Genomic DNA, 24,943 nt, shown 5'->3' on the forward strand with positions numbered 1-24,943 from the left:
CCAAAGCCCAAACAGAAGCTCAATCAGCCAAGGCGATCAGCAATTTCAAGAGGGAGCCAATCTAATCCACTTAAATTGGCACCAGAGTGCCTCTGAACCACCCCGCCACCCTCCACCCCAAATAAACAACCTTAAACGGCCACAGCTCAGTGCTCTGCTCAGCAACTTGAGGCATCTTCCACGGGGGGAAATCTGCCTAGCGCATACCGGCTCTCCACATTTCTACTGCAAATAAATAGGTCACTTAAGCTGCTGGAATATGGACAGCTGACCTGCATTTCTTCCAGCTGTTACTCTGGGACAAAATAAATGTAGCCTATTAATGTACGCTTTCACAATAAATACCACATCAAGCACAATATACCTATTACTATTTTATTAAGTTAACAAAAGCATTTAGCTAACGGTTAAACTGCTTAAGGCGTCATCTGCATTTTCATTGTAAAACTTGTAGTGCTTGTGAATTTACAATAATGATGTCATTCTAACATTACTCATTCCTGTGCATTCATAGTTTCTGCAGTACTTGCCCCGTTCGAATTTCTGAGATATGGCGACAGATTCATTAAAAAAACTTGAAACTAGGAATCAAGTTGCGCAGAACATACAACATCAGAAGGCACTGTCCATTCAATGTTCCTTTAGAATTACATCAGGATGATGGGTCTGGGAGCATTTGTATTTCTTGTCAACAAAAAAACTACACCTTAAAAGTGATGCATGCCTTTGAAATGGTCTCTTTGTTCAAATATTGATGACGGTATCTTGCATGTATCATGCTTTTCTACTTCAGTGAGCTAACCTGCATGGCTGTAATGATGCTCTTCCGCCTTAAAAGTGAAACTGAAAATAATTACGAGTTCAGAGTAACACTTGCATCAGACTGATCGAACCAATCATTTCCTGACTCTAAGGAAGAATTCTCCAATGAAATTTTAGCCCACTGTGTGTTGCTATTTAATAAAAAACTAAACAGAATTGGCCTTCTTTCATCTTTTAGACCTACAAAAAAAGGGAACAATTTTTACAGAAAAGCATGAAATGACTGACAGTTTCTGTAATTATGACATAATTACCTTATTAATAAAAGATTGACTACACAGAACCCTTAAGAACTAGATATATTTCATATACAGTATGTGGTAACGGTAACCTGACAAGTAAAAATAAGAAAATGCTCATTGTTGTATAACAAATGTTCAACCTGATGTCCAAACATAGAACTGAGTGAAAAATACATTTTCATATGTAATGAGACTGGCTAAAAAACTATTCTAACTTTTACCCAAAAAAAGATGATGATGTTGTTTTAAATAGTTTATGTAGCTACTCTGTGAATGTTCAGCTAAGATAGGCAGACTTCAGCTGAAGAAGCTTAATTTTTAAGAGCAAATCTCAGCGGTCAGCATTTTTAGCCTGAAGGCCAAACACTGGATCTCTCCTCTCGTGAACTTGTCAAAAGCTCCTGAGAACGTTCAAACTGAGGAAGCTCACTGAAGAACAATAAATAAAGCAGGCTTACTCTCCCTCTTTTCTCTCAAAAACGATTTCAGCTATCCCACTTTTGACTTTTACCTCAACCAAAAGAAAGCAGATCACCGAAATATCTTGATGGAGGGTAGTGGACCGTACATTTCACAATGACACCTTCCCTTTGTGAAGAGACACATATAGTTCCTAATGTTAAAAGGTTATTTCTAAAATTTTAGCATTCTAACAGACAGCGCTTTTCTTTCCTGCACCTGGTTCCTTCATTATAAATGGTCTCTGTGAGGAGACTCCTGATGGCATCCAGTTTATGGCCACGCCTGGGCTCCATGCATCAGGCAAAGTGAACAATCATTTACACGGAGCAATGGTGCTGGACTCTCAGTTAAATCAATACATAAACTACCCTCTAGGTCTACAATGGAGGCAGTGAAAGTGACAAGGCAGTTAAGGGATGGACATGAAGCACACAGGAAATGCTGACTCAACACTCCACGGAGAGGAAGATCTCACCGCGCGGCAATCGCAGACTCTCGTTTTCTCGCTCGATCAGCCTCTCCCTGTCGTTCCGTATCCATCTTACACTCTCTTTGTCACCCCCACTGTACGGCACTGTAGTACTTTCCCTGCTATCATTTTGGCATCAGCTTGTTTGATCTTTCTTGATGACCTCCACAGTCGACATATATCTTATTGTTTATCTTGTTATCATACATCATTTACTCGGAGAGAGAGAGACAAAAGAGATTGACGGTATTCATTTGTCTGTGATCATGAATTTGCGGAGCCTCTAATTTACCCTTCAATCAATTAGGGGGGAAAAGACTCAGTCTGCACTTCAGATACTGTTAAGCTTGTGTATTTATGGGAATTAGAGGAATTAGTCCTCCCTGGTCATATCCCCTTTCTAATTGTGCATGTGGGTCATGCTGGATGTAGGCATCACCTCTGTAGGCAGCTTCTCACAGCTGTGCTTAACCCCCTGACGACTGCTTCAAACCTGGTCTGGCCTATCAATCATACACACACACACACACACATTCACACACACACATGTACACACAAACACGCACACACATGCGCGCACACACCAACACACACACAAACACACACACACACACACACACACACACACACACACACACACACACACACACACACACACACACGCACACATGCATACCGGCACACACATGCACACAGACGCACACACACACACGCACACACACACACACGCACGCACACAAACCTGACACACGTACACACACACACAGTCACTCACAGTGTGGGCAGCTGTTACATACCTGCTTTAGTCTGAGCTGCCACCCTGAACCACTGCCCTGAAACACTTTAGCCATCTTAAGTCAAGCAGGACAAATCTAAAATACCAGAGCCAATGACTTTAGCCCAGTGACAAATGCTCTGGTTTCTCTCCATTGTGTGTGCCAAATTGGTTTCAGATTGGATTGCCTTCTGGAGTGTGGACACAAAATCGGTCACATCCCAAATGAACCTTTGAGGACCTCTGCAGACAGGCTGTGATAAAACAGTAATGGTGGTACAATCTCCAAGGAGCGCTTCAGACACACTCACAGATATTGTTGATAGACTTTCACTGATATCAAAGGGAAGCTGTTTGAAGCTTACAGTTTTTTACAATCGGATACACACTAAAATCAAAAGTGTAACACAATTATCAAAACCTTCACTCAAGGAGCAAAACAACGGCTCAGATCTGCACAACTATAAGCACATTTAAACATCACACTTTTTGCGAAACCATACACACAAGTGATTTGCAAAGCACTAAACACACTTTTATGCTTTAGACACAGACGTATATCAAGAGGTCACTTCCTTGCAATTCCAAAACACTCTGTCAAGTTACCACACCTATGAGCCGGTCAAATAAACACAGCCATCAAGTTCCCAAACACATGATTGCTTGATTGTAGACACAACAAACAGGTTTACAGTAAGCACTATAGAAATGCAGCAGATGAGTAACTGTAATCTGTCTTCAACCAAAATGGAAGGAGTCAAAAGAAGAAGAGTGTGGGTGAGAGGGGGAATCCACAGAGGAGGAGAAGGAGGAAGAGGCCGAGGCCATGCCATGAGGCTGAGGTCAAGGTTGAAGTAGAGGAAGAGGAAGACCTGTAGCAGGAGGAAAATGTGCTCAAAGAAGAAGAAGACCAAATGTATCAAATACAGTCAACTTGAAAGGAGGACAGGCCCATATTCACGCAAGAACAAGATATAGAGATCATAAACATGCTTTTGGCAAATACGTAATGCTATCAGGCACAGAGAAATTCAAGCAAACATTATCAGTGACCATGCCATTTTCAATACAGTAATATCCATCAGGTCTCTCAGTCAACACTGGCGACACTGACAAATCTGTAAATTTTACTGTAAATGGAATTGTAACCTGTACTGGAAACATCTTTTCACCTTTGTCTGATATTTGCTGAGCTTACAGTGTTATGCACACTACTGAAGTAGCATGAAAACTGGGACATGTTTTGTTGTGATTCTCCATGTTGACATGTTGACTGATTTGGGTATATGGAGAGAATTACATACAGTAAATAATATTTTCATCAGCATCGGTCTTGGGTAGTGTTTTTACAGTATTGTGTATTTTCACTTTCTCTGTGTACTTCACTTACACTACTCTAATCACTGAGAAGTAGTATTGCTAAAAGTGTTTTAGGTTTATAACAGAAGTGTGTAAGTGGTACAAACAGAATTCAGTATATGCAATGTGTTTGTTTCATATGGTAACCAATTATGGTTTTGTTAAATGAGTGTATAGATTTTACAAGAGTGTTTCATTTTGCAATGGATCTGATGTTTTTGCTCATTGGGTGTGTGGTTGTGCTTATTGTGTGAGGCGATTGAAAAGCAAAACAAAGCAGTCAAAATTGTGTGTATCCGATCGTAAAAAACTGTAATGTAGCCTAGACACAGATCTAAAGAAACCACAGAGCTGTGCTTCGCATTTTTATGTCAACATGCAATAGTTCCCAATAGTTCACTACTCATTCCGAATGTGAAAAATACACTACTTGTGTCAGTAAAACCACAAACTCTGTGACTGTGCCAACATCGTTTTGTCCATCTGATATGTCGTAACACTACCACTTTTTGCTGAACAGATGATGGTGGCCAGTCCAATCCATCAGAATCCACACAACACCATTCCCAGGAGATCCACAGGCGTTTTCATATTCAGTGTGTGCAACCGATGGAGCCACAACCGGATTAAAACATCATCAAATATAAATGAAAACCTGGCCCTGATAGGAAAAGTCAGTGTCAGCCTGTATCTTCACATCTATCAACACTTCACAAATACCTCCCATCCTTTTCCCACATCACTCCTTCATACTGAAGCTCTCGCCTCAGATACCATGTGCACTGCTACATCAGGCTGCTTAGGGTTAATGTGACAGCCGAAATTGGCACAAACATCTCTTGACCTGATTTCCCCCCAAGGCACGCTGTCAAAACATCCTGACGACATTTATCGGTTTATTTAGACTGCTCTTCTCGGTCTCCTGCTGAAGCTACCTGGCCCGTCATCCAGGGTAATGATCTTCCCTGCCTTCAACTGTCTCCTGGTAAAGCACCGAAATAACCTCGTTATCCACTGGCAATGTATTTCCAGGGGACAACAAACCATTTAGGCACCAACAGATGTCCCAGAAGGAAAAACGTTTAGGCTGCCAGCATAGTCTTCACTGACACATTTCTAGAGTATAATTTCATTAATGCTGGTTTTGCATCACTGCCAGGCTTGTGAAACAAAATGGATTTCAAGCAAGTGTGCCATGACATGAAATGACTAAGTAATCACTGACAACACTGTTCCTGAGGGTTGTAACGACACTGTGCTCAGAGGACAAGCAAAGCTAATGTAGTCTAAACTACTTGTTTTTTAATAGTGAGTTGAGGCATGTTGAGATACAGGGTGCTTTACCGCAAACCCCTTACAGACATGCTGCACACCAAATACACATTTTCTTCATCTTCATTCAACCCCATTCTCTTTCTCTTGGTTCCTGTTGCCAGTCTAAAATACTCAATCTAACTCACAGTCTTGGGACGGACATTGGAGCTGTATATAAGGTCATGTGATATGAGAGTGATAAGGGTTTTGGAAGTTAATGTTGAACCAGTGAAGTGATCTGATGCAGTAATGCAGTGACACTGGTATCAAACTATGGTCTTGAGACCTTTGATTTCTTGATTGTCGATTTATTCCCAAGTGAAAGGACTGTGTGTTCTGAATCTGTTCATTTTCACAGATCATATAGTAACACACAACCATCCTTACAGTGTGTAAGGACGTTGTGGGGTAAAACCTTCTCCAGGGCCTGTGCTGAACAGATGATGATCGTGAGTCCAATCCATCAGAATCCACACAACACCATTCCCAGGAGATCTACAGGCGTTTTCTATATTTAGTGTGTACTGAATATGTGTGGAGCCACAACCAGATTAAAACATCATCAAATATAAATGGAAACCTGGCCCTGATAGGAAAATTCAGTGCCAGCCTGTATCTCCACATCCGTCACCCTTTCACTAAACCTCCCATCCTTTTGCCACATCACTACTTTATACCGAAGCTCTGTACATCAGGGTGTAAGCGTGCATCCTTTTATCTCAATGCATTTTAAATGTATTTTCTTTCCACCAAATTATTTTCGGAGACATCTCAAGGCATCAAAAAGACTAATGTGACACAGTCTTGTAGCATTATCCTTGTCTAACTGAAACATCACCAACTCAGACCGTAAGTGGGACTATTCCATTAGCCATGCTGAGAGCCAAAGTCTATTCAGGGCACCATACGTGAGTGAACATAGAGAAGCAAGGCGACATGCCCTGAGGTGAAAGATGTCAGGCGGAGATGCTGTTAATCTATTGAGAGAAAAGACCCTTGACTCTCTATGACTGCTGCCAAGAATGGCTTCGATCTCAGTACCTATTCTCCATACATCCCCCATGTGGAAATGCACACACCAAGACATAGTATATCTCTCAGTCTGACAGGGAATCCATTGACTCCCTATGCCATTTTTATATGTGGGCTCTTCTGGGATGCTGGGTCTAGGTCTCTCTCTCTCTCTCTCTCTCTCTCTCTCTCTCTCTCTCTCCTCTCTCTCTCTCTTTCTCTCTTTCACTCTCTCTTTCTTTCTCTCACACTGCTCCAGTGCGGCTCCTCCATGCCGTTCTGCTCCCTTATTTTTGGTTTGCGGAGAGAAGGAGACTGGGCCGCATCCATCATTTTATTAGGCATCTGTGTGACGAGCGTGATAAAAACCCACTGCTCGCAGTTCGGTTTTGCAGGCACTAGCGCCGTAACAGGTTCAGAAGGAGGAAATGACTGCCTCCTTGTGATATGATATACGGCAGCGAAACCAGGGAAGAAAAAGAGATGAAAATAGACTGAACTGGTGGACTGTCACAAACCAATAAATGCTTCCAGAGCACACGCCAGATATAACCCCTTTCTCTCAAGGAATTTTTGATTATTTATGCAGTTGAGCCTGAAATACTTTGAGAGAAAATGTACCTGTGGGAAGAAGAAGAATATGCACACCAATGCGTCGTGGCAGGACCCCAATTTACCTGATGTGTGAGCAAAGGTCTGGGGAAAGTAATCTGCTATGTCGTTTTTAATTCATTTAAATGAGGCCGCTTGCTTAAAAAGTGAGAAGGGAGACAATGACAAACTTTCTGTCTGCCATTACATGTATACTAAAAAGAAAATAATGGAGTCGAATGAATACACTGGTGCGTGATTTGAAAGCCACATTGTTTTCACTCACTCCCATCTCCCAAACACAAATCACCAGCTAGAAGTATTAAGAGCACTGGAGTATTACCCAGCATGCTCCTGGTCAGGACCAATTCACGGTCTAAGGGTTTGCAGCAGGAGAGCCAATATCAGTCATCTCCACAATAACAACATGAGCAACATTTGTGAGAGATTCAGTCTGGCAATCACAACAGAACTCTTCATCCTTCTCCTCCTCGCAACAACAAACAGCGGGGTGGGCCATCTGCACTGGGGTCCGGGAGTTCAAACAACAGCCAAAAAAGCAACAGATTCAGATTATGGAGGACAGAGTTCACACAGTCCTGGATTACTGTCATCTACAACATGCAGTGACAGAAATCATGGGACATAATGGCAATCCTCATTAAAGACAGTCTCAGGGGAAGGGGGCACTGATGGAAGCCATTATGGGGCGCAGAAGTGAAATTAGTCAGTAAGTAATAACACAATACTGACTAAATCAGGAGCAACTTTCCCACATCCTGGATGTAAGAGGATGCCATGGAAACACACAGCTTGTATTGTTTTTCCTGGATTTTATTGTCCTGTTTCTTTGTCATCAAAGTCATCCGTCAGTGCGGATGCTTCGAAAGCCTCAGAGAGGGATGCTCAGGGAGCCAGTATCACAGGCTGGGGTTGCTACCTGTAGGGTTGGCAGCTCTGCTGAGTGACAGGGAAAATGAGGGTTTCAAAAACATGGAGAAAGGGGGAAAAAGCAGAGGCAGACCCAAAGTACAGTATCATTCAAAGTATTCTGTATGGGTAGACCACTCTCAAAGCGCCCCAGAGCTCAATCACTGCCCCTCATTTCAGCCACACTCCCCACTACAGGAGTGCTCCGATTTATAACCAAGGGAATGCTGGCCCCCAACTGTGCTTTCCACCAACCAATTCCTTTTTAAAGAGACAAGAATTGCAGTGGGTGAGAAGGTGCAGGCAACCGTGTTTGGCCAACAGGTGTTAAAACTCTGGCTCCCCCCCGCACACATATCTCTGCTCTAACGGCCCTGTTCCATCTTCATCAATGAGACATGTGTTTAGTTCGGGGGCACTTTATTCACTGGGGCCCTGGGAAGTAAGTTTGACTATTCCACCCACTCAAAGGTCCTGGGCCTTCATTGACAGACGGTAAAAAGAGTCTGCTTAGACACGATGGAAGCTGGGAGACGTGCTCCAGGGCCACCCACACATAGCCAGGAAAGTGGCAGGAGTGGTGAGAGGTTGAGGGAAGGCTGAAAAGGAGGCAGAGAACACAGAAGAATAATCTGCACACCAATGAGTCGTGGCAGGACCCCAAGACGTGCACGTGATGAAACTTTAATGGGCTTCTCCTCACCTTTATTAATGGCCATGGGGATATGTGCTGCTTTTTTCCATGGTGCTTCACCATGCTGCTCATAGATGCACCCACATACAATATAGAGAGTATCAAATACTGCCCGTCAGCACATTTCATTGAGGGACAAAAAGGAATCACTCTGAAAATGACATGGTGCTGCTGATTGTTTGGCAAAGCAGTTGAGACAGCCTGAGAAAATGTATGCAAAGCAAAACAAACACTGAGGGCAAGTCGCTGCAGCTCACACCAATGCCAAACCTGCTAGCCCAGATAAACTGACAAAATACATATACAAAAAGAACCTGCATAAGAAGACAGAGTAGAAGAAGAAGAAGGCAACGCTAATGCCAGAATGCTCCGGTGAATGCAACCAAATGAAGTGTCCACCAACTGCATCCACATAACATTCAAGCCAAAAACTGTTTTTTTTTTTCTGATTCAGAACTCCTTGAGAAAAAAGCTGCATCTTCTTCTGCCTCATCCACAATCCCACAATCAAAAAAATGGTAACTTATTAATATCTCCTTTCAAATGCAAATGTTTTGTCTTCATGCATAAATCATAACTCCAGAGGTTGCTGGTATTGCGGAGGCAAGTGAGTGCTTTTTCTGACACAAAGGGGGGTCTAACCGGCCTGTTCTCTGTGCTCTGTAATCTGAAATGAAAAGAGCCTATTTAAGTACTGGACAGCTCTGTAGGAATCTGGAACAACAAAGCTTCTTGACTGAATTCTGAAGAAAATCTGTCTGTCTGTGGAGTTCCGGCTTAGAGGAAGCCTTTTTAATATGTTGATCTATGCTGTCAAATGAAAGGGCTGGCCTTATATTTTCCATTCTCTATGAAGTGCACATCAAGTCTCTGATTTGGAGTAAGAATATTGTCCAAGATATGGTGAACTTATTCTTTTATGGAACAGGACCTTGTAACTTAAATCATAATTAAAACTTTTAGATTTACAAACCCAATCATAATACAATTTTATCTTCATAGTTATAATGCTTACAGTTGACACTGATAGAGAAGTAGGTAATATGATTAATAGTATTTCTTTACTATAAGCACAACAGTTTATGTGCAAGGCCATCTTATTTGCAGAGAATGACTTAATTGCTGAGGATCAAGTTAAATGATATGAATATGATCACCTGATGACTATCGGACCATATTAAATGTAACCAGCTGGACAGATAAGCCGACAATTCAAAAGTAGTTGATAAGTAATTGAACTTCTGGCAAACTTCAGAAACTTCCAGATGTGCAAGACTTGCACACCCAGGGCAACAAACATTTCTGATATTGTGGTCAAACTGTTTCACATCTTTCACAAATGTATGACAAGTTCAAATATTTGGGATGCCCATGTCTTTAAACGACTTTGAAGTGGACAAGTACCTGCCTCACCCCTGCTGGCAGGGACATATAAGCCCATGACACATACCTGTCTACCAGCAGTGTATACCTGCTTAAAAAAAGCACAAAGGGCAAGGTAATGCTTAAAAAACACTATGACGTCCTCTGCTAATGCTGTCTGGCAGATACATTCAAATATGTCAGTCAGAACGCTTGTAAATGTGGTTATAAAAATGCTCTGCACAGGTGGCACGTATGGAACATTGGTCATTTTCATAGCAGTGCACCACAAAATACATTTTAGTGGGGAAGTTATGATATGCCATGACATGACAAAAACAGTCCTTGGGCTCGGAGATTTACAACCCCCCAGCTGGAGCTGTGTAGATTAATCTCAAAAACTGATTTACATAAACATCTTCAGAGGCACCTGCCACACAATGATTTACATAAGTGCACTTGCCCCATCATGACACTGCATCCTCTTTTTTATCCTTTAAATAATTCAGCTGCAGATTATGAGCATAGGGACTCATTTTGCACAGTATGATGCCATATTAGGGCTATAGCCATATCACAAGACACAGTGTCTTTGAAACAAAGAACAATAAAGTATTTTGATTATAACACTTGGAAAAGTAGAACGAAGGTAGCCTAAAAAAGGTTTGTTTTAAAGTGACAGGTCAAAACAAAACAAAAAGACTTCCCCCACATAACATCATATCCATCCTACATCGTTTTACCTGCCAAGAACTGGACGGAATTTCATCAAATCTTCCAAGGCCCCCGAAAGTGTAACATCTATACATATGGTCCATAGACTCGGAGCAATGCCAAAGTAGTCCGAAGCTCACGGAATCCTTGTTTTTCAAGTGCTCCTTCACAATCCATGCAGGTGAAATAAAACTGAAACTACACACGGCAACAAGGGCGGACGACAGGAGAACCCAAAAGCAACCAACGCAGCTGAACATCCTCGCGGCTTGGGGAAACGGGCTCGGAGACAGATCAAACCCAATCCCGGCTTCTTTCTTCTTTCTATCCAGCAACGAATGCATTTGGAGTTCACTCGCCCAGGTAGTTAAAAAGAAGCTCTCCACTAGTGTTATATCAGAGAACCATCACTTGATTTGTGACAAATGTTGCCCTTCTTTCGACAAATACATCAAAAGGGTTGATGAACGCCCAGCGCATGGGTTCAATAAAACTACATCAGTTCACAAATTCAACTTCTAAAGAATGTTTAGTCCCATGTTGCCAGGAAAAAGATTTTTCTGTAAAACATTCTCCATCAGATGTAATATCCGATATTGTATAGTCATTAACAGGTGCAGACAGAAACGTTTGTCACACCCAAAACATAAATACCGTTCACGGAGCACGCGCAACTGTCATCCTGCGGCTAAGTAGTCCTATAGCCTATGAAAACATCTCTGTCTCGAGCTCTTTCCTGGCATATGAAAGGTAAAAGAGGACTGGTCAAATGACGTTCAATTGTTACGGTCCACTTGTCCCGGGCGGCAGCTGAGTTGTAGCTTCAGTTGAGAGCTTGAGCGTAAGTGTGGTTGCCTGTAGGAAGAGTGGTCAAGTTTACTGTACACGGCTAGCGTCGCGCGCTGGAGTGGGCGTCACCTCCTCATGTGGGACGTTTTCAATGCTCACCTCACAGGACTACCTGCGCTCATTGTTCTTCTCAATTGAACTGTTTTTCTACAAATTTGATGTTGATAGCTTCTTAACACGGCCTTGCATAGCCTATGGTCGTCAAATTGATAATTGTCTTCGTGTGAGGAAAATAAATATTTTAGTGAAAAGGTGTTTCAGCAAGTCATAAAGGCGCCTACTTTATCATACATTTACAGTTTGATCCAAGCGGCCTGACTTTCAACATGAGCCGACTCCTCAGACACGACGGGGATCCGAGCGCCATCATCTGGCCGCTTCACGGAACAGTTCACTGAAGTGGTACCTTGACCATCTGACTGCAGATGTACATTTGCATTTAAGAATGTAACCATCTCTAGGAAGATTAAAATGTATTTACTTAGTTTTAATGTGTTTGGTTAAATAGTTAACAACTCTTTAAGCTTCTTATATCTTTACACAATACAACTTCAAATAACGACAAGATGCAGCATTTCAATAATATATGTATTTAAATCAGACACAATTTAAATATATTATAGATTAGGTACACATATATATACGTCAGAAAACATATTACAGGTACATAGTACCAAAAGTCTTTTTCTGGTTCTTTTCCACATCTCAATGAGGTCTAACGTAATCTTAACATTATATTCACTGAGTACACTTTGTAAATGAACAGTCATCAATGAAACTTGCTTTTGACATTGGTTTTTCATATCATACAAAAAACAAAACAAAAAAAAGAACAACCACCATAAAAGAACTAACAGTAATACATGGGATAAACCAGAAATCTACATCATAATAGCACACAGCCTGGAGTTTTACATTGCAACTAGAACTTCAGTCCACTGGAGTTGAACCGGTTTCATGAATTTTGTATGATTTTTATATATCAGTGAGAAGGTGACAGGAAGTTGCTACAAATAGCAGGCAGATCTTCTGCCAAACCTGAAGATCAGTTCCAGTTTTACAGAGACTAACGCTCCCCTGAACCGTACACAAGAGGAAATGACTTCACTTCTAGGACCAGTACAACAAAGAAAATATTACTCCAGGATAACAAAGAATTACAGTTGTAAATAAATCTGCCCATGGAGCCTATTCACAAAGTGTAACTCTTTCATTAAAAAAATGCATCACGACTTCAAAGATGATTTATTTAAAAGGGAATGAACGATGGAGAGAAAGAGCGGATGGGAGAGGGAGAGTAAAAGGTGGTGAATAATCTGGTCTTTATCACTACGACTGGAATCCTCCTTCACCTCCCCTGTGCCTTTCCTTTCCGGTTGGCATGGTAACAGCAGAATATCAACACCGAGGCTTTTTGAAGTTCTGCAGCCTACAAGTTTCCTCCTGGCACGCTCGCCTCGGGCCTTTGTTTAGTAATGTCTGACGCTGTTGTGCACCGTCTTTGTTTACTCACTTGGCTGCGTGCTGCCTTTGTCTTCGTGTACTTGAAAAGTCCTTCTAGTGCTTGATATGGAGAAGGCGGATGATTCCTTTATTTTTTGTTGCTGTTGTTGTTGTTGTAATCACAAACATACATAGAAACATGCTCCCTTCCATCCACACAACCTCCTTCCAAAAGAGCGCAGCCAAATGCAGGAAGTCATGGAATGCCTTGATTGATCTTCATAAAGAATGTTGTTCTAAGAGTCGCGTGGAGTGTGCAGGTCCATCTTGTCACTCCATCTCCACTCAGCTCCAGGCTACAGCGAGGGGGCAAGGGAAGGACAGCAACTTTGGTTCTTCAGGGCACAAGGGTCATAGCTGCATAGAGAAGCAAACAGTTTGTTAACAAATTGACGCACACGGAAGAATCAGGCTTCACAGCAAAATATGCTTCCTTCCAGATAAAATATTCTAAATATAGTCATGCAATGGCATCCAAGGCCTCAGTGCACTTGGATGACAGTAAGTAATCCCTGACACTAACCCGACCACAAGTCCTTTAGCTTTAGTGTTTTTCAACTAGTCTGGCCTTGGAAACCACAACTTCTCATGATCATTAAGTTGAAACCCAAATTGTATAGAATTCAAATAACCGTAATACATGGGGCCTCTTTCAAAGGTTACAGGGATGCCACTGGAGGGATTGTTGAATTTCCAAACAAAATCTACTGTTTCTAGATATTCTACAAAAGTCTTAAGGAACAATGACACTCCACAACCCATTCAGAAAAATTCCATGACCCAATTTTGGGTTGCGACACACCAAGTGAGGAACATTGCTGCTCAACCTATCTTTTTCTGAATTTGAGTGTGTACACCTGCTTATCACACTTAGCCAGGCCATCCACATGAAGTGAACTGTAATGAAAAACTCTCTTATCAGCAACCCAAAGCTAGAATTAGTGACTTTTTTGAGTAAGTCAGTCCCCTCCAGGATCTTGCGAGGGTTTGTTGTAATGTAAAGACATTGAATTTGCTGCGGGCATTCTAAAAGAAATTGCAGTTAAAATGACAGTGGCCATGTTGTTCATTTTGAATGCACAGGTGACCATGTCACCAGACAAAAAAAAAAATTATTAATTCACATATTTAATTATTGCAAAAATGTAGTGCCTTTAGGTAATTAAATCACTGTTGCTATAGCATTAATCACCATCGCTCCAGAGCTCCACAAACATCACTATTCTGGCTTTCAACATTGGAATGCTTGTAATAGAATTCTTGTAATACGTGTAGCTCTTTACCATAAGCTATGCAGACAGGCCAAAGATTTGAAATAAATATGGATTATTGACCGATTCCACCTTCACAACAGATTTCATTCTCTTTTTCTGCACCAAAATCCCTTGGCTGATTGAGCTGTGTGATTTGTGTAGTTCAGGTGCAGTCAAATAACACATCCCTGTTGTACCTTTGTGGATTTGACTCCAGGGCTGTCGTGGTGGGTCTGGTGCCTGACATCGTTCACAATCATCTTTGCTATCTGCCAGGCCATCTCCTCTTGCGCCTATAATTACCAACAATTACAAGACACCGCCATGAAGGAAACCACCACCCATTCAGCTCCTCTGAATTACCACCAAAGACACACATTTGTTGTTCATGCTGGATTACATACATGCTATTCTCATGCATATTGGCCTGATTCCCACTTTTGATAGCAGCAAATGAAACATTTAACAGACAGCAGCAGGAGTAAAATTGATAGAATGACCCACCTCGTCTGAGTTTCCTTGCACCCATTTCTTCATTGCTTGAGAAAACATTGAACCTGTGAGAGAACAAAATACAAAGAGAAAGAAATAAAAAATAGAGGAGGAGAGAGTGTACTGAAAAGTATGTTATTCCGACAGCCTTCCTTTTACCAAGAACTACACAGCTTTCTTTTAGCTACAGCCAACACAATCATCCCTTCAGAAAGTCAGGCGTGAGTGCATTCCTGGCCAAAAGCAGAGCTTCACAGCTTTGAACTGCTACCTCACTGACAAGAGAGGGGCCACTTTCTGAGTGTTTAAGAGTCAAGGTCCTGTTATTCAGAGGAGAGGACACAATGGGCTAACAAACTCCTTTCCAGGTAAGACACACTTTTTCGTTCTCTATTTAGGAGGGCTTCACTGCATGTGCCATCTTACATCTACATGGTTCTATCTACAAAGGAGAGGGCATGAAAGCATTTGTTTGTGTGTGTGTATGTGTGTGTGTGTGTGTGTGTGGGTGTGTGTGTGTATAAGAAAGAGAGTCTTTATCTCACCCTTAGATTTCTTCACATCAGGTTCCGGTTCAGCCTCTCTTATGAATTGCCCAAGCTCGTTCACCTTTCCAAACGTCATTCTTCTACAAAGAGGGGCAAGATGACATCTCTTAATGCTTGTGGAACATCTCATGCTTCCAGTGCCTGAGGCTACTTAAACTCTCTCAGACATTCTGCCTTTTATGTGAATCTAGGGCATTAGCCCTTCTGTGTGTGTGCATGTGCGCGTATGTGTGTCACGGCATCATCATGAGGTGTTAAATTACAGTACAGTTACAGTATCACACAGCACAGTGAAAACTAATCATACAGAACATTCTAGCATTTTGTAAATGTCAGTGGGAAATAACATGCCTAAATTATGTGTTTATTGTTTTAAACATACACTGTTTGTAGACCTATAGACTGTATATTGATATTGAGGAGGGAAGTAAAGAATTATGAATGGAGGGATATCAAGGAAAAAGAAATACTACTCACCCAGCATAGGGTCGCTGGTACAGAGACTCTGGGTCCAGACTTGCAATGTCGACTGTAATTGCCTCATCGAAGTTCTTCAGAATCTTAATTGCTGCTCTTTTGGTTCCCTGTTGCGAGAGATAACACGTAATTCATGAGGACTAGATATACCTACACACCAGGAGTTATCTGAGGGAACAGCTATGGGGAAGACATGAGGGGTCCCCTTGTCACAATGGTGTCCATCCAACAGCCATTTCTGCATTTCCCATGTAAACTAATACAAACAGGGACAGTCATCTGTAATTCAACACCGTGTTGATTTGCTCTCCCCTACTTGTGCCCTGTCTGCCTCCTGCGAAGCAGGCTCTTCCGCTAACATTTACACAGGTGGATTTTCCCGCTCAACCGAGCTAAAGGGTCACATGGAGCAGGCAAATCAAATGTCACTGACTCAAGGTCAGCGAATAGGAGAACAGGGGCCATGACAGGGGGGGTGGGTGGGGTGGGGCAGTTACCTGGGCTTGTGACCCCTCCGAGGCATTTGTGCTTCGGTCGCTGTCTGAGTGCATGCTGTTTCCAGGGGCACTGCTGTTTCCCCCGACAAACTCATCCGCCCGCACCGAATTGATAAGGTCACTCAAATACTTGTAGTAAAGGTTACTAGACAAGAAGCCTGGCAGGAAGACCTGGAGTTGAGAAAAAAAAACTAACATTAGATGACAAAGGACTTGAAACTAAAACAGAAAGCAACATCTACCTACACCATGTATCTCCCTCTCCCATTTTGTTTTATACAAAATACAGCTGTATCTTTTTCTTGACCTAATAACAAACTATGAAAACTGTTTTAAATCTGCAGACTGCCTTGGTGGATTCTGAGGCCCTACCTTCTCCATGGTGGTCCAGGCCTGTCTCAGGGGAGTAGTGAAACAGTCAGGGAGGGGGCCGCCCTCTCGGCAGATGTTGGACTCAATCTCCATTCGTACGGAGTCATCGAACCCCAAAGAGTTGGTGGCTTGGAGAGAAAAATACCTGCAGAGAGCGAGACATCAGTGAGGAAACTCAGGTGGTCCGATTAGTTTCAAAGGTAGGTTGGGGCTGGGCAACAATAATATTTAAACACAACATATGCCATAAAAGATGACAAGGAAATATTCCATTACTTGATTCATCCCCACTGTCTGTATGTAACGTGCACCCATTAAAAAAGAAAAATAAGCTTACTTGTCATACAGGATCATGGCGTCATTCTGGGCCTCCTGACCGTCATACTGGCCTTTTTTAGCAGCAAGCTGATCCTGAAAGTTGTCTGCAGCCAGCCAGAATTGCAACACGTTGACAGCTTCCTCCTTCTCCATGTACTGTCGACACAAGGGGAAACAGGAGCGTTTACTTTTTCCAGATCTTACTTTCTCATTATCTCCACATCTTTTATATAGCAAGGCTTAGATCTATCTATCTGTCTACGAGAAACGATACAGAGAGAAGAAACCTACACAGTGGTCTTATTTAGATGAGGGTGAAAAAGCAAAGGTATGACTGAGAAATCGTTATTGGAGGTCAGCTACATCTGTAACAGAACCCCCTTTGTCTGACGATTCCTCTGGTCTTACCTCGGAGAAGTAGAAGAGGGCGGACTCGCTGAACAGGATGTCCGCCAGGAACACAGATCCACTGGTCAGCACCTCAATCTGGTATTTACAGAAATGATGACTGCGCAAGAATTCAATAAAGTGCCTGCAATGGATACACAAAAGGCAATGTTAGCCACACAAAAATTATAAGAAAAAATTAGCTGGAATCTAAAGGATTAAGACTCAGACAAGACACTCACTGTTGTTCCATGATGATGAAGACTACAGACTGTGCAATAACAAAGCAGTTTGGGTCCACCTGACCATCTTCCCCACAGATTTTTGCTACAGGAGATAAGAAAGGCAAAAGTATGGACAAGGCTGATTTAACAAACTGTGAACACTCGAACTTCGACATGAATGCATGGTAACGTTTGTCTATGTGTGTATGTGTGTGTGTGTATGTGTGTGTGTGTGAGAGAGACTCATGCAGTCGAAATATATCAAACAGTATCAAGTAAAGAAATCTGTACACTGGATTTTAAACACTAAGTCAGTGTCAAAAGGGAAAAAAGACGAGAACTGAGAATAAAGCAGATGCCTTACCAACAATGTCATTTCTGATCTGTTCTGTGATGGGAATGGGCCTAGCAGCATCAGGAGAGACGTACTTGGTGAAGATGTTCACTGCATCTCTCTCTATACCTGGAAAGGTCAGGGAATATCATTTTAAGAATGAAAAAGATCCTAAAGATTGAAGTCTTATGCATCATTTTGATCAGTCATTTTTCATAAACCAGACACAGTATTCATTACAATGCCATTTTCATAACAACATTTTCCGAAAGGTTCTGCACCATACATCCACACAAGACCTGACCTCTGAAGCTGACCTTCAGCGTGAAGGTACAAAATGTTCAAATTCATTCATCAAATTCATTCCATTAACTATTCTTAAAAAAAGTGGGTGACACGTTCCATGTCACTGGCCCAAACGAATGTTGCAATACGCAGATATCGATATTGTTGTCTTCAGCAGCTAACCTGTAACAGTCATGTGAAGACCTGACATATAAGGCATGCTTATATATTTACATAAATCTTTAACTAATCCATATTATCCTGCGCATAAATGCTGTTAAAGACATATCAAGAGCTTTGAAAAAAAATGTGAATCTTAAGGTGTTGATATGTGATCTTTTTTTTTCTATCACTGGTGTGTTACACTTTTAATGACATAGAAAGATCAAACCGCTTGTCTTAGTTGCTGGTGACCGTAAAAGGCCACTGCAGTGCTGACTACAGCAGCCCAGCACAACGCAAACACACACTTACTAACTGAGTTTTACAGCAGCCCAGCTGAGCGCAAACACACACACTAACTAACAGGGTTTTACAGCAGCGCTGTTCCAGCTCCACTCTGACCTGCAGGCAGATCAGACTTGACGGCCCCTGCTGAACTGATATGATGTCATTAAGCTCCAGTGAGTTCTCAAAGGCCTCAAAAGCCCCAGGCTCAACCACTTACCTCAACAATGAAGGCCTTGCTCATGACCGTGGAGGCAGGCTGCTAAGCTGTTAGAGCTTATCAGTTGTAGTAGCCACATATCATCTCTGATGTGCCAGTTATAAACTTTTCTAACACCAAAGTGATGATAAGGGCGAGTCAAAACAAACACCATATCTCTCTTTACTTAACAGTGACTTTCCTCTACGTGGAACCCTAGGTTCTTCCCTTTTCTCCATTAGTCCCTGACACTGTGATATCACACCATCAGGACTGACATGTACAGAAACATTTCTCTTTTATTTCTAGAACTTCTTTGCAAGCACCACCATGGCTTTAATAATCTAAAAAAAGAGCAAATGGTATCACAGACAATGACACACGACACGCCCTGAACACACAGCTCCTCTGTGTCCCGTGACTTTCCTCTGATACCAAAGCCTACCCATGCTCCTAAACATAGATTCTGACTTACTCTTCATGAGCTTGTCAGACAGGTCTCTCAGTGCATTGGTGGTCGGGACCTTGAGCGGGGTCCCTGTGCGGGAGGAGAGCTGCCGGGTCGGGGTGTCCGCTCTGGAGTGATGCTGCTGGGGCGTGCCGGGCCTCTGACCACCGTCCGAGCTGACGGAGTTCCGGTGCAGGAGGGCGCCAGGGCCGCATGTGGAGTTAGGGTCCTGTGGGCTAGGGGTCAGGGGTCGTGAAGGGGGCTGTGAGGAAAAGGGGTCTGGGAGATCGACATCGGTGTCCCCGAGGATTCGGCGGACGCCGGTGGGAGAGTCAGGCGAGCCCGGGGAGTTCAGGCCGGACGTGGGCTCAGCCAGGGTGCTGTGCTTGACGGAGTTGAGGCTGTGCGCTCGGACCCGGGACCAACTGGTGGAGCGGAAGCTCTCGGCCTCTAGCCAGAAGCGTACTAGGTAGTCGGCCGAGCGCGCCTCCATGAACTGGATGTAGTATGGCACCGCCATGGTGTCTCGAACAATCTGGTCCACGGTTTTTGACAGTCGTGAACGAGTCTCCTGGCCCTGGTAGTTCACACTGGAACGTCCTGCATAAACACAAGGAATTCATTCAGCTATATTAGAGGCCAATATAATTATTTCATATTAAAATATTAACTGCATCATACACCATAAGCTAAAGTGCAAGGCAAATCTGTTTCATAGGTGTGTCATGGAAGATTTAAAACGTTGTTAAATGTAATCAGTTAACAACATCTTTTGACCACAATCTTCTCGTCCTGTATACCCTGTGTAAAATGTAACCCAAGCCTATTCTGAAGTTCCACTTTCATTATTTAAACAGCATTCAGATGAAGTCAACTGTGGTCTCACATTCAAGCTGTTTTGGCATCACCCCAGCAGACCTTCCACAAACCCAAATACAAACACGACCATAACAATAGACCCAGCCAAAGGTCGTCACAAAGGCTAGAGAAAAGCGAAGCCACTCGTTGGAGACCCAGCATCGCATTACAGCAGCAAACCACAGCCAGAGGTCAGTGTCTACAAAAGGAGCAGTGGAAGCCGCCAGAGGCACAGGCCACAATGTCTGTACCATTCAGCCCGGTATCACAAGCAGGGTGTGGGCCTATAGACACTGGGATTAGTGATCCAACAGGAGGAGCTTGTCTGGATGACAAACCTCTTAGGTCACAGTGGCCCTGCAGCATTCCCTCACCTCTGCACTGCACCACTGGTTCTGGTTACCACAGTAACTGATACTATTGTTTACAGGCCTCCAGTTCACGCAAGTCGTTGAGGTATTCAACACCACGTTCTAGTTCACAACACAGGTAAGTACATCTGAGTCTTAAGCCCTGCCCGTCACTATTAGGCCTACAGTACCAACTGGCGGCCTGGGACTACACCAAAAACAGCAGGAGACCAAATACAGCAGGAGACATGGATACACACCAGTTACAGTGCCAATGGCCTAATTCTGCCAACATTTTCCCCAACTGTGCTAGGTAGGATATTTCATGACACAACCCACCACACGGTCACGATAGACTATCAATTAGCATTACACATCATTATGAGCATTAAAAACCAAAGTTGATGTAAAGGCTAACATTATTTTTGTAGGTATAAACTATATTTTGACCAGAAACTAATTTATCTGGGCCTGTTCTATAGCCAGTACTTCAAGCCTTATCCTGTGTGAGAACAGCAATCTATTCCTTCACCTCCTCTCAGATTGGCAGTTTAGTTTATGCCTGTGCTTGAGATAGCTATGTGTTTAGGCTACAATTAGCATGTGAGTCTTAGGCCAAGGACATGTAATTAAAAAACAAAGGAAGTGTGTGTAGAGGGCCACAGAAGCTAAGGTTGAACAAAATCTGTATCATCAAAATGAACAGTCCTTACAGGTATGGGGCAGGGAAAGTGTCAAACTCGTCACTAAGCTTGACATAATTTATCACATTATTAAACTGGACTTAAACCTATTTTCTGCTTTACCTGATTTGGAGCAGACATACACTCTTTTATGCGCTAGAGAAACACGCCACATAATCACAAACTATGTTACATATTCTCCATAGATGACCAAACAGTTTCCATTTCAGAATGGAAGAAAGATTCTCTATCAAACAGCACATAGACCAATCATAAAGAAGGGCCAACTTGTATGAAAGATCATACACCAAAGATAATTCACTGCAAGTTTCAGAAGTAACCCTAGCTTTAGCAGATGCACCAGCTCAGCAGTTCTTGGTAGTGCTGTGAGATAAGGTAAAAGGAATCGCACCGAGGTCCCCAAAGTGCGCAGCTTCCATGTGGGTTGGCTGCTTCTTGAGGATAGCAGTGCGGCCCCGGGCGAAAGAGTCCATGTTGGCGGAGATGGCATTGATGGCCACATGACTTGGGCCGGCTGCCTCAAGGATAGCATGCTGATTACGAGGGCTCACTGACGGAGAGTGTGGGGATCCTGGACCTGAGGAGAGAGAGAACGAGAGAAAGAGAGAGAGAGAGAGAGAGAGAGAGAGAGAGAGGGGGGGAGAGAGAGAGAGAGAGACAGAGAGAGACAGGGGGAGGGAGACAGACAGAGGGAGAGAGCGTGAGAGAAAGAGAATGAGAAAGGGCGAAAAAGAGAAAGCGATTTAGACTGAATAAAGAGAACGGATGATTAAAATGAGTATAATCAAGCATTTGTGTCAAGATATTTTGTCAAGGATTTTCCTATGCATGTGTTCCTGGCTTTAACTCCTACAGAAGACATGTTCTATTTGCATTACAAGCTAAAATGAAAGGGACATTTAAACTATAATGAGCGGTTCTGTAATACAATTTTGACCAAAATCAAATCCAATACACCCAAATCAAAACACATTTGTCTAAAAATAGTCTTAATATCCTCTCACTCCCCTGCCAGTAACACCACCACCCGACCTTCCTTTCAATACAGACCAGTAGATAAGCTGGGCTAGCAGGGTTTGCCTAAATACTAAAACCCATTCATCCATGTTAAAGTGTAGATCAGCTTGAAAGCTGCCCCTGACACAAAGCAGGAGGACAGTGAATGTACTATGCATCGATCATGACCATTTAAAAGCAGAACACTCTCACACGTAAGCTCAGCAGTTACCTCGACTTGCTCTAACTTCGGCAGGTTTCTCGAGATCCTTTGCTTTTGCTGCAGGTAAAACAAACAAGAAATTAATCATCTATGTGCATATGCAGTTTTTTTTTGGCCCTGGAGCGTTTGAAAACAACTCATTTCACAAGACACCAAGCATGTAAAACAAAACACATGTAAGCCAAACTGACATAAACATGCACATACAAAACAAAAACCTTTACATGTGTATCAAATCATACTTCAGAGGCAAACATAAGAACGTGTCCTTGTGCCCGTGTGAAGCAAAAATGATGCAATATAAACAGCTTCCTCTTTGCCAGAATGGATGATATAAAGTTAAAGCGATCTGTAAATGTGTTCCCTTTCTGGAGAGGCAGGTCACTCTAACATGATACAGGCATTTGCAGGCCCTTACACTCCAACACCACTCCCAGAGGTAAGAACTCAAAGGATATTTAAAAAGTTTGTAGAGGCAAAACTCCAAATGAGGAAAATCCACTCATGTGCTCCTGGAGTCTTATATTCCAAGAAGAACTGGAACACTTGCACCGAGGTTGCCCTTTGCAGTGCTGCTTTGTAAGGGATCAATTGTCAAGAAAGCTTTTCGCGTCACAGGATTAGTTATTCAAGACATTATACCTTGCATGAAATAGAAAACCATGTCGCTCTTGTAAAAATGGTCAGGACAACAGAACATTTCACACCATGAATTCTGTTCGTTCAACTTATTCATATTCGCGAATAACCTTCGGACACAAAAAGCCATGCAGCGTGGATGGCAAAAGCTGCAAGGTCAAGATATTACCATCAAGCCTGCACCTAACTTTAACTGTGACATTACTGAGCTTGAACAAAAAGGTGCTGAGAACGTGTGCTGAATTTACTAATATTATTGAGTGCTCAACGATGGATAGTCAATGCACAAATGAAGATTAAGCAATTGTATGTTTGTTACTACAGTTAACAGTACAGAATAATTTGCCCATATTTGAATGTGCTGTTTGTAGTTTGTGTTGTCAGATAAATATAGTTAACTTGGCTCCAAATCTACAATAATGACAAAGCTTTATAATACCAGAATTTCTCTCAACATTGTCATGCACTACATGCCTCTTTCTTGCCTGTTTTGATAGCCTGATAGCATCGCCCTTCATGTCAGAACACATAAATCATGGCAAAAACGCACGTTTAGTTAGCAAGTTAGTAAGGTGGTCAGGGTGCACTGGAATACAGAAAATCATTCTACACTTCAAAATGACATAATTGTTTAGACAGGAAACCTATTTAATGCACCTTTAAGACTTACAATAAACGTATTAGCTTTGCAAAAAGATTAACCGTTTGATTGTAAATCACTATGACGAATTTTGCATATTTTATTTAAGGTTTCGATGCCTTTCAGAGGATTTGCCTCCATAAAATGTAATATGAACCTTAGCTAATCCGAAGGACAGCGAAGGCACACTGTTACCACTCGATTCAGATTCACCTTTGTGGCTCTCTTCTGCTTTTTCATGTTTGCCCAGGACGTTTCACTTTAGATATGACTTATATCTACAGCTACCATACAGGCGTGAAACCTGCCAATCTGTCAAATTTGTGCCTAGACGGAACTGCCATCTCATGTCCCCTAGACTTTCAGTCTTGATCCACAGTCTCACAAAGGCGACAGACGGTATTATAGAGGATGCCTTTGCGATAATGATGTACCAAGGCAACATGAAAGAAAATTACATTAACCAGCACAGGGAGTCCAAACACATTCAATTTCCTTAGATGCCTTTTCATTTGAGATATCCAAAGTGACAGTGCAGCCTGATTAGCCTCAACAATTGCACATGCTGCTTACACCCGGGGTAAAAAGTACATTGTTGTAATGAAATACAAACATCTAGTTACAAAGGCATTATCAGAATAACGGCCAACCGTGCCGGACCCTGTTTCGACATTCACTGTCAGGTACTGTTGGATTCGGGTCGGGTAGCATATCTTTACCCTAGCTGCTAAACAGATAACGTTAGCTCGTTAGCTTGACGGCGAATATAGCTAACGTTAGCTGGCTACTTCCTTACCTTTCCGTTTAAAAAACGACATGGTTATAATCACGCTGTGAATATGTTCTCAGCTCAGTGACAGCATCCCGTGAAATCACGTGTCCCCTCATTCATAACAATAGTTTTAAACTGCGTGCAGAAGCAGTCAAATGCCAATTTTCCTCCCTCTCTTCTCAGTTGGACCGGTCGCCATATTGGAGCATATTGTCAATAAACGTCTCACTTCCGGAATGCTGCGGCAGCATTGTGGGAAACTTCAATGTTTCGTTCTAAACAGAGGAGGGCAGTAGAAACAAAGATGATTTTACTCTGGCGGAAATCTTTTGACTCGCATTCAAAGACTATAATCTGTAGCGGCACTGTCAGCACCCTATTCA

The 24,943-nt window shown here is 42.5% G+C and overlaps 2 protein-coding genes across 3 annotated transcripts in view; both read right to left on the reverse strand.

The window, feature by feature from the left end:
• Nucleotides 1-11,089, reverse strand: part of lhfpl7 (LHFPL tetraspan subfamily member 7) — a gene marked incomplete at both ends in the record, with an annotated part of 88,895 nt that extends 77,806 nt beyond the window's left edge. Inside the window, one exon of the mRNA XM_080834057.1 lies at nucleotides 10,775-11,089. Coding sequence (XP_080690183.1) covers nucleotides 10,775-11,089 — 315 coding nt within the window. The remainder of the gene's footprint in view (nucleotides 1-10,774) is intronic.
• A 1,119-nt stretch (nucleotides 11,090-12,208) lies between these two features.
• On the reverse strand, nucleotides 12,209-24,743 carry akap10 (A kinase (PRKA) anchor protein 10; the record flags this gene model as incomplete). 2 transcript variants are annotated; one of them, XM_080851630.1, is made up of 15 exons in its annotated part: nucleotides 12,209-13,454; nucleotides 14,548-14,643; nucleotides 14,855-14,907; nucleotides 15,388-15,470; nucleotides 15,868-15,974; nucleotides 16,365-16,535; nucleotides 16,737-16,881; nucleotides 17,074-17,210; nucleotides 17,463-17,586; nucleotides 17,684-17,768; nucleotides 18,030-18,128; nucleotides 19,406-19,978; nucleotides 21,682-21,867; nucleotides 22,519-22,566; nucleotides 24,585-24,743. In XM_080851630.1, the coding sequence occupies 15 exons, from the start codon at nucleotides 24,604-24,606 to the stop codon at nucleotides 13,449-13,451; spliced, it is 1,935 nt and encodes a 644-aa protein (XP_080707756.1). The 2 variants fall into 2 exon arrangements, with proteins under 2 accessions (XP_080707756.1, XP_080707755.1); XM_080851629.1 differs by lacking the exons at nucleotides 12,209-13,454; nucleotides 24,585-24,743 and having other exon boundaries at nucleotides 14,524-14,643; nucleotides 22,519-22,597.
• Between the last annotated feature and the right edge of the window lie 200 nt (nucleotides 24,744-24,943).

The sequence above is a fragment of the Sprattus sprattus genome (assembly GCF_963457725.1).
Source record: "Sprattus sprattus genome assembly, chromosome: 1".
Taxonomy (NCBI): Eukaryota; Metazoa; Chordata; class Actinopteri; order Clupeiformes; family Clupeidae; genus Sprattus; species Sprattus sprattus.